This window comes from Merops nubicus, unplaced genomic scaffold (assembly GCF_000691845.1).
Source record: "Merops nubicus isolate BGI_N331 unplaced genomic scaffold, ASM69184v1 Scaffold37554, whole genome shotgun sequence".
Taxonomy (NCBI): domain Eukaryota; kingdom Metazoa; phylum Chordata; class Aves; order Coraciiformes; family Meropidae; genus Merops; species Merops nubicus.
This window is the reverse complement of record NW_008602885.1, coordinates 332-12,450: the sequence shown is the minus strand read 5'-3', so window position 1 is coordinate 12,450 and position 12,119 is coordinate 332. Positions and strand designations below refer to the sequence as shown.

Genomic DNA, 12,119 nt, shown 5'->3' with positions numbered 1-12,119 from the left:
GGCCTCTGCCCCCTCGGCCCGGCCTCTCCGAAACCGCCCCGCCCCACTGCGCCCACGGGGTGGGCACCTCCCTCCTGCTCCCAGCACGATGCCAACGGGTAACACCGAGCTGCCAAGCAGCTTAGAGGAAAAGCTCCCACCACTCGTGGAAGCACACGCCACCCGTGTGGCACTCCAAGCAAGGCCTGTGTAAGAGGAAGAGAGGCCGAAGTGAATGGCGTGTGAAATCCCCAACCCGTGTGGCAGACTGCCACAGGAGAGTCTCCCCTGGCCAAGTCCCGTGCTTCAGAAGCAGATCTGTTTCTATCTGCTCTAACAAAACACAGGATGCCTATAGATATGGAAAGCAGCAGAAAGGGGAAGATCTCCAGGTATGTGATGACAGAGCAGGATGTCATACTGCTAAGGCAAGCTCTTCACAGAGATGGGGGGCTTTAAGCTTCAATCTCTGTGTTTTTACACCTGAAGTATAATACAGGTAACAGATGTATGTCAGACAGGAAAGCTAGGGAAGTATATTAGACACTTCTTGCAAAAGGCACTGAGGACATTCTTAGATGTTACTCTGGAGCACACAGCACCCACTGTCCTCAGCAGGTGAGCCAGCCCCTGCTTTGTAGCCCCATGGGTGACACAGAGCACCAGCGAGGTGCCCAAGTGGTAAATCCCAAAGCAAAACACTGGGGCACTGAGCAATCTCTACTTGCAAGACCCTGGAAAAGCCTCAGCAGCTAGACAGAAACACAAGCAGGCATCTGGGAGAACTGTAGGAGGACTGTGCACTCACCTTCGACGATCTCTATTTCTTGATCCAGACCTAGGAAGAAGAGGAGAGTTAATTGACAGAGGGTAAGGTACAGCCAGGGGGGTTTAACAAACAACCCAACCCCACTGGCAGTTCTTTGCAGGAACACAACAATACCCCAAGTAATAAGTCAGTTAAAAAACTAAACTTGTCATTAAAATATTTAATTATCTTCAATATAAGGGGCAGGGAGAATTTGTCAAAGCTTGAAAACTTCATAGAAACAGCAGTTTCTCCAAGCAGAGCCTCCTGTCAGATCAGAAAAGCTCTCAAACAGAGAAGCATCTCTTTTAACAGTATAATCTCAAGCCACACCTGGATAGGGCAAGATGAAGAGAATCTTAATGCACTGACAATCCTTCACAACAAAATGGGATTGTTCAACCATGGCAGAAACCAAAAAAGAACTGAATTTAGGAAGGAATTCAAGCAGGACTGTAAAGAAGGTGGAGCTGAACCTTGGAGTCAGGTAAGTGGCCCGTGCGCTGAGGCAACACCCAAGACAACCAGAGAAAGGAAAAGGTGATAAACCAGGAGAGCAAGGCAGTAACCACACACCTCCCTTCTCATGAAACAGGACCTGACAGAGCAGCAGGACCTCCTGGAGGTGCCTGGCAGGCAGCTGAATTTGGTCTGGGTTTTTTGGTGGTTGTCATTAGTCCAAGTTCTTAATGTTCTTTTCCTCCTGATCACTTTATTCTGACTCACCAGTGCACACAACCACCCAAAGCCCTTCCAGAGCCCCTGGGAAGCCTGGCTGCCCTTCCACACCTCTGAGCTGCACAGAAGTACACAAAATAAACCCCTCATAATAGCTCCCTAGCACTAGATTTTGCCCTTCATGAAGAATTAAAAAACCCAGCACCTTCCCAGCTAGCCTGCATCTGTATAAAATCTGTATACAGAATTAAGTCTGTGAGAACTAGAGTTTCTCAAGAGAACCTACAGGTCACCACAGGGTGTTGAAGTGCCTGGAAGTTACCAAAGACTTCTCAAAAGTCAAGCTGTAGTCCTTCTCCTACTGAATAACACTGTGAAAATGCCAGAGATTAAGATATGACAGGAAGAGTTACAAAGGAAATAATGTTTTCTGGGGTTCCTTCAAGTATCAAGCTCTGGGCAAGAAAGAGAGGCTGTGTAAAAAGTGGGAGAAGTCACCAATTAGTTTTTGATGGAAAAAAGACTCCTATAAGCATGGTGTGCCACAGCTCCCAGGGGGGAAGGTGCTGAGAGGCAGAGAAATCTGGGCTCTAGTCCCAGTTCTGACACCAAGCATACACTGGGAAAATTATTTTCCTTCTTTGGGTCAAGTTCTCCTTCTGGATAGGCAAATAATTTGAGCTGCTCTGTAGGGCACTCCCAGCTCCTTCAGGACATGCTTTTCTTTGGCATCTGAGCATGTGAGAGGAGCATACAGATGCCTCCACAGCAAGCAAGAGCAAAGGCTGCCCACAGTCTCCCAAGTAGTGCCACACACACAACCAGCAAGTACTCAGGGCTTTAGGCCATTTCACCCTAACTGAAGAACACAGAACAATTTGGGGCTTAGACCTTCACAATACACCAAAATCACAAAGCTGCAGACCACAGAAAGCACTTCCAGCAGTGCATCCCCAGAAGCCAGCACCATCTCAGAGCACACTGCCTCAGACACACATGGCTGGAACACACACTGCAGCTGGCACTGAGGCTCAAAGAGCCAAGCTCAAGCTTAGGTGGCTTTTGTTGACACAAGAAGTACAAGAGGAGAAACACGTCAAGTAACAGGGGAGGATGCTGTGACAATGAGAACAACATTCCTACTCAGCCACTTCCTTTGCCCGACCTGCAAATATCCACCCTTTCCACACCATGCTGTTTTGAACTCAGCTCTTGACACACAAGATGCCTGCTGGAGTAAAGAAATTGTTTTTCCAGTTCAGCTGGCAAGAGGCAGAAGAGCTTGTCCCAGGAATACCAGCACTGCAGCCTCTCCCTCTGCTCAGGGATTAAACATGGATGAGCAAAAGGTGACACACATGGCCACAAGCATCAGGGCAGCCACTATTTGGCATCCCCTAGGAAGGGTTTTCCAAAACTGTGCCAAAAGCACCTCCCTGTTACTCTAGGAAAGTTTCAAAGCAAGACAGGCAGCTCCATTCTGCTGTCAGCTCCTAGCCTGGAGGTGAGGGGGGCTGTCTGGGGAATTTTTGCACAACTAGTGCTTTTTGAACACACCTAGCCCTCACTCATCTTAAAACTTTCCCACTCAGATGCGTTTGATGAGGGCATTTTACCCAGATTCCCAAAGACAGGGACCAGACCCATATAAGCCTGAAGACCACTGGGAGCTCACATCTTTCAGATACACAATGGAGGTTAAAACAATACACATACCATCAGTCTTACACGGGGGGGTTGTGCATTTGTTTTCACCTTGCCCAGGGGCTCACACAGCACCCAGAGCATGTCCAACAGCAGATCCAGCACCAGGTGCTGCTGCTCTCCTGCAGTGCTCAGAGGCAAGAAGCCAGCCTGTCTCAAAACCAGCTTCTCAGGCCAGTGAGCAGCTTCCACTCACCGTCTGCCCAGTCTCTCCTCCCGTTCTCTCTCCTCTCTCCTTCTCAAACGATCCTGGTTCCTCTTCTCTTGCTTTTCTGCCACTGTTTTCTAGAAAAAAAGTTCACACAGCACTTCAGCCATACAGTACCAGGACAGAGAGATCTGCAGGGAGACTATTTGGGTGGTAAGACAAAGAACCACTTCACTGCATTTTTGCTAGCCAAGATCCCCATCAAGGGTCTCACTTTCCTCACAACCTCACTGACACACATCAGAGCACTCCCTGCTCTGCTTTGAGTGCTTGTGCTCTACAACCAGGCTGTAAAAGCTTTGAGGCAAGGATTGTCTCACCACAACTGCACATGATGTGCAACAAACAGTGTTCTGGCCTCCTGCCAACGATCCATCGAGGCCCTGACCTAAAAGAACATGCCCAGTGAGCAAGGCATGGGAACCACAACTTTTACTGGAGCAGGCTAAAGGTCTCTCTCCCACTATCACAACTCCATTACAAACCATTCCAGAGCACTTTCAATGGCTTCAGCTACTGAAGACCTTTTTTACTCAGAGCACTATATGAAACTTCAGTTCAAGCATTTCATTAAGAGGTCTGAAAGTGCTCTTCAACAGTCAAAAAATCCACAGTGACAGATTTCAGCTAAACCAATGAGGAAGGGCAATGGTACAGCTGCATGTATTTAAGGAAGAAATGACAGCAGTGGTCTGGTTTGACTCATTCTTAAGGCACTTATTTAGTTGCCCAGAAATTACAGAGCATGTGAGACTAGCCAAACCTCCACTTGAAGTTTCAAGGATTCTGCAATTAGAAATTTCTGGGCTTCTACAAGCGCTCTGCAAAGAGTCCTCTATGAATTTAATAAGTGTTGAATGTCTTCAGAACTACAAGGAGAAGGTTTAAAACAGAGCATTACCCTCAGCTGATCCAGTTTCTCACGGATCTGAATGAAACCCAAGTGTAATTTGCCTCCGAAGTGGTCGGCAAGACGCCGGTCGTTGTCGTGGAGACCCAGATAAGCTGAGCAGACTTCACACACACGCAGCTTCTGCTGCTGGAAGCTGGATGCAGGCATTGAATTTCGGTATTCTTCCTAAAGGGAGGCAAAAAAAAACCACCCCACAAATGTCAGGGAACCCTCTCAGAGTCACAGCCCTCCAGGGACACCCTTGCAAAGCACAGCACCAGGGCTTTCAAGACTCCCAACCCCACCCTCGACACAAAGGAGGTGCCACACAAAGCACAGCTAACCTCACAGCCTGTCCCTGCAAGGGACCGGTGACCCAATGTTGCAGGGAACGAATCCCACCCCACCCAGCAACCCTCATGAGATCAAAAATTCTGGGGTGTCCTTCCTTATCAACCACACTACAATGCCAGCTGCTTGCTGGCACACAGCTGAAACCCAAAAAGGAGCTGCTGGCAACATCAGAAAAGCAGCAGGAACCCCCCCAAGCTGCTCATCACATGCTGGCTCTAGCTCAGACTGCTATTCCAGCCCACAGGAGAACCAACACCATACCTCTGCCTCTTTCTTTTTGGCTCGGACTTTCTCCACTTCCATCAGGATCTTTTGAGACTCATCCACATTTCCTTCAGCCCCCAGCTGTTCAGCTTTAGCCAGGAGTTTCCCAATGTCTTCATTCAGCTCATGTACTTTCTCTGCCTAAAGAGAATAGTGTGTTTTTAATAAGACACAAAAACTTGTGGGATGCCTTTTCCTTTTCTCTAAAAAATGTTGTTTAATAAAAGCAGTTGTTGGTAGATGATCATAAATCTCCAAAAGTCAGAGGACTCCAAACAAAAAGGGATTGGTGGGCTCAGTACAGGCAAGGCAGTAACAGACAGAGGGAAAAAAAACTGACACAGAGGACATCATTCATTCTGCCACAGACAGTGGCACACTTCTGGCTGGCAGGACAGGATAGAGTCCTCAAAACCAGCTTCAGAAATGCCTTGTGTTGTCCCCATGAAACAAATTCCCAAAGAGGAAACTCTGAGAATGTACCAAGAGAAAAGACAACAAGCATGGAATGGATTTACTATTCTATTAAATTAACACTGAATAGTGGGGGAAGAAACCAATATGCTTTATTGCCACACTAAAGCAGCCTCCTTCAGAGTTCATGTTTTCTGCTACTACAACCCTCTGAACCAGAAAGTTTGTCACAAGAGCAGCCAGAACAGCACTGGAGGAGGATGGATGGAATCCACAAAGCCTTTGTGGGGCTCAACTTCCCACTAGCAATGGTGCCAGGGACAGCAGAGCATCAGTGCTCTCACAGAGGCTTGCAGAACAAACGTTTAACAAGAGGCCAATACCTTTGCAGAGACTTCAGCACTGATCTCTTCCTGTGTCTCAGCCAGGCGTTTCTTGGCCAGCTCTGTTCTCCTGTCACACTCTGCGATGAAGGATTCCAGGTGATCCATGGCCTGTGTGTTCAGACAAAGGCTTGTGAATAAAGGTGGGTGCTCTCCACGCCAGGTGTAGCTCTGACAGCTCACAGCTAGCTGGTGCAGTCCCAGCATAATGCACAAACAACCTCAAGAACAGATGCCTTGAGAAAAAAAAGACACGTGATGCTTTGCAGAAAAAGTAAAATTTGATCCCTGCCCCAAAGTCTGTCATCTGTCTGTCACCTGACACAGTTCCTTCACTCCAACACTTATCAGGATGCTCACGTGAAGACTGCTCTGCACTGGAACTTCCAACACATGAGCAACAGTTGCAAAACCAAAAGCACTGGAATAACATCAAAATGGAAGACAGAATTGTTCTTCCACTTCATTTGTTCCATTACAGAAAACTAAACCTGGCAAAAAGTGAAACCACAGAGCAGAAGGCTTTTAACAGCAAATCTCCTTCTGGGCCAGGACACCAGGTTACAATGACCTGGTCCAGAGCAGGAGGTGTGGGATGCAAGGAATGCCAGCAGAGCCTCCCAGCCAGCTGGACTAATGGGGTTGCAAGGGCCATAATTGCTTTTACAACTTCAGGTCAGCAATCAAGCTGGCATTCAGGAAGGGGCAGCACATTCTTTGTCAGGTAACACATCAAATAACATGGCTGGCTGAAATGCCTGCCGAGTTCTACTGCTCAGCCAAGTAACTACAAGAAGCAGTTTCCACAAAAGGCACTAAAATTTCTCCATACTCACATCCAGCTCAAAAAACAGATCTCTCTCTTTACTTGCAATCTCATAATCTGCTCGCAGGGCCAAGTCATGGATCTTGGTGCATTCTCCCAGGTCCATTCGCTGTTGGAAAGAAAAATTAGGGTAAGAAACCCCCATTATGGCAACAGGCAGCACATACTTAACTCTTGTCAACTATCAGACCAAAACACAGCCTCCTGAGGAAGAGCAGCTTCCTCTGTCAGTAACAGAACTAGCCAGAAGAACCACATTCTTTCTAGAACCCCTCTTCTAGGTGTTCTCAGAGCAACACTAAAACCCCAGTTTGGGCACTAAGTCCCAATGCCTCCTGTTCCAGAGCTACAGCACAACAGAATGTACAGCTCTGGACCCTGGTTAAAGCTCACCTGGAAATGCCTGTGGCAGGCTGAGACTCAGTAACATCCTGAGAGACACCAAATCACAGAGCACAGACAGAATGTTTCCCTGCACTCCCATAGGGGATGCTATTTCAATTTCTTATTCTTCCCCAGCCTAGTAGGTAACAGCCACATGAACCAAAGTTAATTATGTCTCAAAACATCAAGACTGCATTTTGACGTTATCAATATATAACAGAGAACATCTCTCTTATTCTTAGAGAGAGAATTTGACATTTTGCAAGCTAATTAACAGAAGGCCTAAGCATGAGCCACAGTATGAATGGCAGGGGACACGTCATCACCTGAAGGCACAGCCCAGCCAGCACCCTCTCCTCTCCCAGTCACCAAGGAGCTCAAACCTGAACCCCAGGAAATGCTCCAGGTTTCAGCAGTTACCTCTGTTACTAGCTTCTCTTTTTTAAACAAAGAAAACAATCCTGGATGACTCGCCACTATTGAGTCTGCCTCATTTTGCTCAGATTGACCAGAAAGAGGAGGCCACAGGCAGCAGGTTGTAGAAACAGAAACTGTGTCAAAAGTCCTGCTGAGCTCTCTAATGACAGAAATTTAATGCCTACAGAAAAAAAGCATTCAGGATTTTCAGAGCTTGATCACGTTCACCTCCAGGCAAGCCTTGAATAATGCTAGTGAACTACTCTTATTTTACCACAAAAATAACTTCTCAGGATATGACTTAAATCTCTTATTCTTAGTTATTCTATCAAGACCCCTTCCCAGTCTAGGGAGAAAACAGCAATATTAGGTGTGACTGTCACAGATCAGAAGTACTCTGATCTGAACTCTTCTTGCAAGCTTGGCCACCAGCTCCAGTTCAGAGAAAAGGCTCCAACCCAGAGCCTCAGAATAACCAGCAGCATGCTCCATATTCCTCTCCCTGGTTGTTGAGGGATTTGTTGCCTTTCAACACCTTCCTCTAGAGGAGAACACTTGGGTCTCACCAGCATACGAACCCCAACTCCTCCTCCATGCCCTCAGAGATGATGTAGGTGCATGGAGGTTTCCCCAGGTATTGCTCATCCCAGAGAGACCTGTCCTCAAATACTCCCCCTTTCCAGCAGGGACTGTGACCCAGCCAGCACCCTGGCTGCTTTATAACACAGTTAACCAGCAGAGCCAGAGTAAAGCTTTAAACCCCCATACAGACAAAGATTTAATATGTTTAGATGCCACTAATCATTAGCCCTGCTCACATTTGCAGAGCAATCCACATTCTGAAGTATCTCCACTGAACTGCTAACTCACCAGAAAGCTGATTTCCATGAGGAAGGCTCTTCAATAATCATCAGAGCTGTAGAGTTTCACCCAAGTAAAAAGGAAAGTGCAGACTCCCACAAAACAAATCTGTGACCTACAGATTTAATCTCCTTCCTAATTCCCAGTGAGGGACACAAATTCCCTGAATACAAGTTCCATGCTGGGCAGCTTTGAGACTCATCTGCCCACTTATTAGTGGAGCTAAAATTCAGGAGGATTAGGAGCTGATGCCATCTCTCAGCATGCTGCAGAAACAGGCTTACTGTTAGCTGCAGAGCCAACCTGGGGCAGGCCATGAATGCTCTAGGGGACAAGTCCCCTGATAACAGCACACTGACACACTAAACTAATGTGGGTTTGCCCTGAATTTTCCTCTTTTCCTGTGGAGACCAAGAAGGGAACCATCGTAGCTTATTTAGTGACAAGTTTAAACAAGTTTTTGGGGCCACAAAAATCCCAAACCATATTAAGATCACAGCTCTTAGGACCAGGAACACTGGTGCACCTAAACATGGCTAATATCCACGTGCCTCCTGGAGCTCTCAGGAATGTTCCATAGCTCTCCTTACAGCCTGGACTCACTCACTTTGCACCTGAAGGTCAGGAAATGAGACTCCACCACATCTCACTGAGCACAGCTGCCCAAGGAACCCAGCTTCCTGCTCACCTCCACTCAGCCCCCTGCTAGGAGCAATGCCTTCAGGGGGAGGACACATCCTAACCAGCACCAAAAGGCTTGAAGCATCTGTTGGAAGTTTCCAAAGAGATCCAAGGTTCTGATTTCTGCATCCAGAAATGGATGCTAGCCCATCCAGCTGAGGTGGATTCACCCACACAGCTCTCCCCTCCACGGGGCACTGTAAGATGCCAGTGAAGCTGGCTGAGATCACGAGGGCAGGCTGCACATTCCAGGCAAGTTTCAGTCTGTGCTGGTAGCACTGACAGCTGAAATGCTGTTCCCATTCTGGACGTCACATGTTCTCTCCACACAGATCTGTGGCACCAACACTTTTCTCACCCCCAAGAACCTGCCAACAGCAGCATGGAGAGCTCCACAGCCACTGAAAGGCCACCAGGAGATCACCCAAGAGATCCACACGACCACTCACACAGAACCAATCTTCCTTCCTGCTTCACCGTGAAGATTTCTGAGCACAAATTCCACAGCAAGAGGGAAGAGATGACTCACCACAGGCAACAACAGAGGCAAGAGAAAGATTTCTTACTCTGCTTCTCTGCCCTGGGAGACCCACAGCTCACTCAGCCCTGCACCTTAGACTTCATCCGTGCTCTGGCACCATCTCCAGCAGTCATGCCCACCACTTAACCCAACCCCTTCGATTCACCATCTACCTTCTTCCTGGAAACGTGCCTGAAGAGGCCAAAGGCATCCTGCATCTTCACACCACTGTATTGGCCCCCCCCAAAAAGGGGTAGAATCCCACGTTAAAAAGAATCCCACGTTAAAAAAATACCCTGGCCACAGTGACCTGCACCAAGGTGGACAGAAGGTGATTGAAGCAGCTTTAAAATTCTGAAATGGAAGCGAGGTGATAATAGAGCTGATGGAGCAACTGCTGGAAAACACATCTGAGCTCCAAACTAACAAAAAACAGAGATGCAGAGGTTGGTACCCAACTCTTCCAACTTCACTCTGCAATAGCAGCCACTGAGAAGGTAAAGTTTGAGTGCTCAGAGCCAAGGCAGCTTTTGCTAAAGGACTTTCCAGGCATGCTCTCACAGCAGCACATGCAGGGGACACAGTGCCAGCCCCACACTGAGCTGGGGACCCACCGTGGCAGAACCAGCTCCCCAAAAAACAGCAGGAAGGGTTATAAATAACCACGGTATCTCCAGTCTGGTGAAGTGGGTGGACAAGGTGAATCACCACAGTATTTACTGTCAAGCAGTGAGGGTAAAGATGGGTTTCAAATATTTGTATTCATCTCCTTCCTGCAATTCTGTCACACAGCAAGCACGACAGAAGACAGACACCATTTCCTTTTGCCAGCCAGACTGCAGCTTTCACCCAGGCACCTGAGCAGAATACTTCCCTCACAAGGTCTCACTGTTCAAAGCCCGTGTCACACACGAGCCAAAGCTTTGAAAACTGTCCCACTCTGTCCCCTGAGGGCAGCAACAAAGGAGCCGACTGGGCCACTTCAAACCAGTCAGGCAGTGACACACCACCCAGACCAACCAACTCTAACCCAGCCTGAGCTGCAAATTGCCATCACCAGACCAGGCAGTGACAACAAGCTGCTGTTCCAGCAGGGGAATGTCGCGTGGTTGGAGGGAGACTGAAAAGCTCCAAGGATTAAGGATTATTGCAGCCAGTAAGAAAAACTTGCTAACCTGAAGATGCGACAGGGAATGAGCACATGCAGGACAGCAGGCTAGCTACAGCCCCACAGCCTCCACAGGAGAAGCTTCAGGCCCTAACCACCTCCCACTGATAACAGAGAAATAACCCTGCAACTTCACGTGGGACTGTGAGAGAAAACACATTTCAAGTGAACCCCAAGAGCTCAGTTCCATACACCAGTCACAGGAGTGGAAACTGGAGCTGTGGCTGCTCCTGGAGCACAGAAAGCCTGATCCCTGCTGGAAGTCACCCACCCTGCACAGCCTGGCCCTGAAGAGCTGTACCAACATCTGCCTCCCCAGAACGCCCTCCTACAGAAGCAATACTCACTGTTCCAGCCAGGATATCATGAGGACAGCAATCCAGAAGGTGGCTCTTGCAAACACGATCGTCTGTAAACTTCACCCTTTGTCTGGTTTCATCTCCTGAAATTCATGTGTGGTTTTAAATAAGGAGACATTAGAATGCTGATAAGAGAACAAAGCCGTTGGCATGATCATTTCGCCTCAATATGCTGATTAAAATACTTGGTGCTCCTGCTCCCCAAAATTACTCGGGGGGGGAAAAAAAAAAGCTTAGAGGGTAACAGGATATTCTGCAGCACTTCTAATTGGCAACAAAGCCTATTTTAGCATTTATTCCTCCAGCACAGCACGTTAAACACAGTGTCGGCGAGCCAAGTAGCGTCCAAGGCCTGTCACCATATCAAGAGACAGCACAGCCCAGAGAGAACACAGGAGACAGACACTCTGGCTCGCAGCCAAAACCTTTTAGTTTGTGGGGTTTTTTTGCCCTCCTTCCCCCTTTTTTTACCACGGGGATGGGGCAGGAGATATCACAACCCACGCCATCAGAGGGCCTCGAATCACAAAGAGGGCTGTGCTGAGCGGTTTTTAGAGACAATTGCCCATTTCCTCAGCTGCTAATTAAGACCTCAGTCCACCGGGTTTGAAACCCAAGCTACGCAGTGTGCTCCCAAGCAGAGACCAATCCCCTCGGGCTCGGCCTGGAACCCGCAGCCTGTTTCCCCACCCACCTCCCCCCCTCAGGGAGACATTTTTACACTCAGGAGCCACTTAAAACGAGACAATATCAGAAAAGCAAAAAAAAAATAAATAAGAAATTAAAAAAAGAAACAAAGTTAGTCAATACACACTGCGAGCTCCAACATATACTATACCCATCTGCATTCTTCAAGACCTCAGCTGCAGAATTTTATGCCCACTGTTGAAAAGTTTTAAAGGAAAAGTTTTCTTGCCCACACCTGCAGTAAGGAAGTCAGGGGAATGATACATAAAAGTAAAGGCAAAGTGGTAATGGTATGTGACAAATTTAAAGCTCGGCTGTGTATACGACACAGGAATGTGTAATACTAAAGTATGAATATTAATTAGGATTTGCAAGCATCCAGGAATAATGTTGTGTCTACTGAAATTGGGTTTTTTGGCTTTTTTTTTTTTCCTTCTAAGCTACACTTTTAAAGTTACTGGTGAAAAAAAAGCAAACACTTTTTTTTTTTTTTGTTATAACAGCTTTAAAAATTGGTTGTGACTCACGGCTC

General features: G+C 47.6%; 1 protein-coding gene across 1 annotated transcript; it reads right to left on the bottom strand.

Annotated features, from left to right (window-relative positions):
* Positions 1–783: 783 nt before the first annotated feature.
* Positions 784–11,748, bottom strand: LUC7L (LUC7-like (S. cerevisiae)). Its single transcript, XM_008938500.1, has 8 exons — positions 11,739–11,748; positions 10,889–10,983; positions 6,521–6,619; positions 5,685–5,795; positions 4,885–5,028; positions 4,279–4,455; positions 3,366–3,454; positions 784–817 (listed from the first exon to the last, which is right to left on the bottom strand). Exons 1-8 carry the CDS (start codon positions 11,746–11,748, stop codon positions 784–786), a joined length of 759 nt encoding a protein of 252 aa, XP_008936748.1.
* Positions 11,749–12,119: the final 371 nt, after the last annotated feature.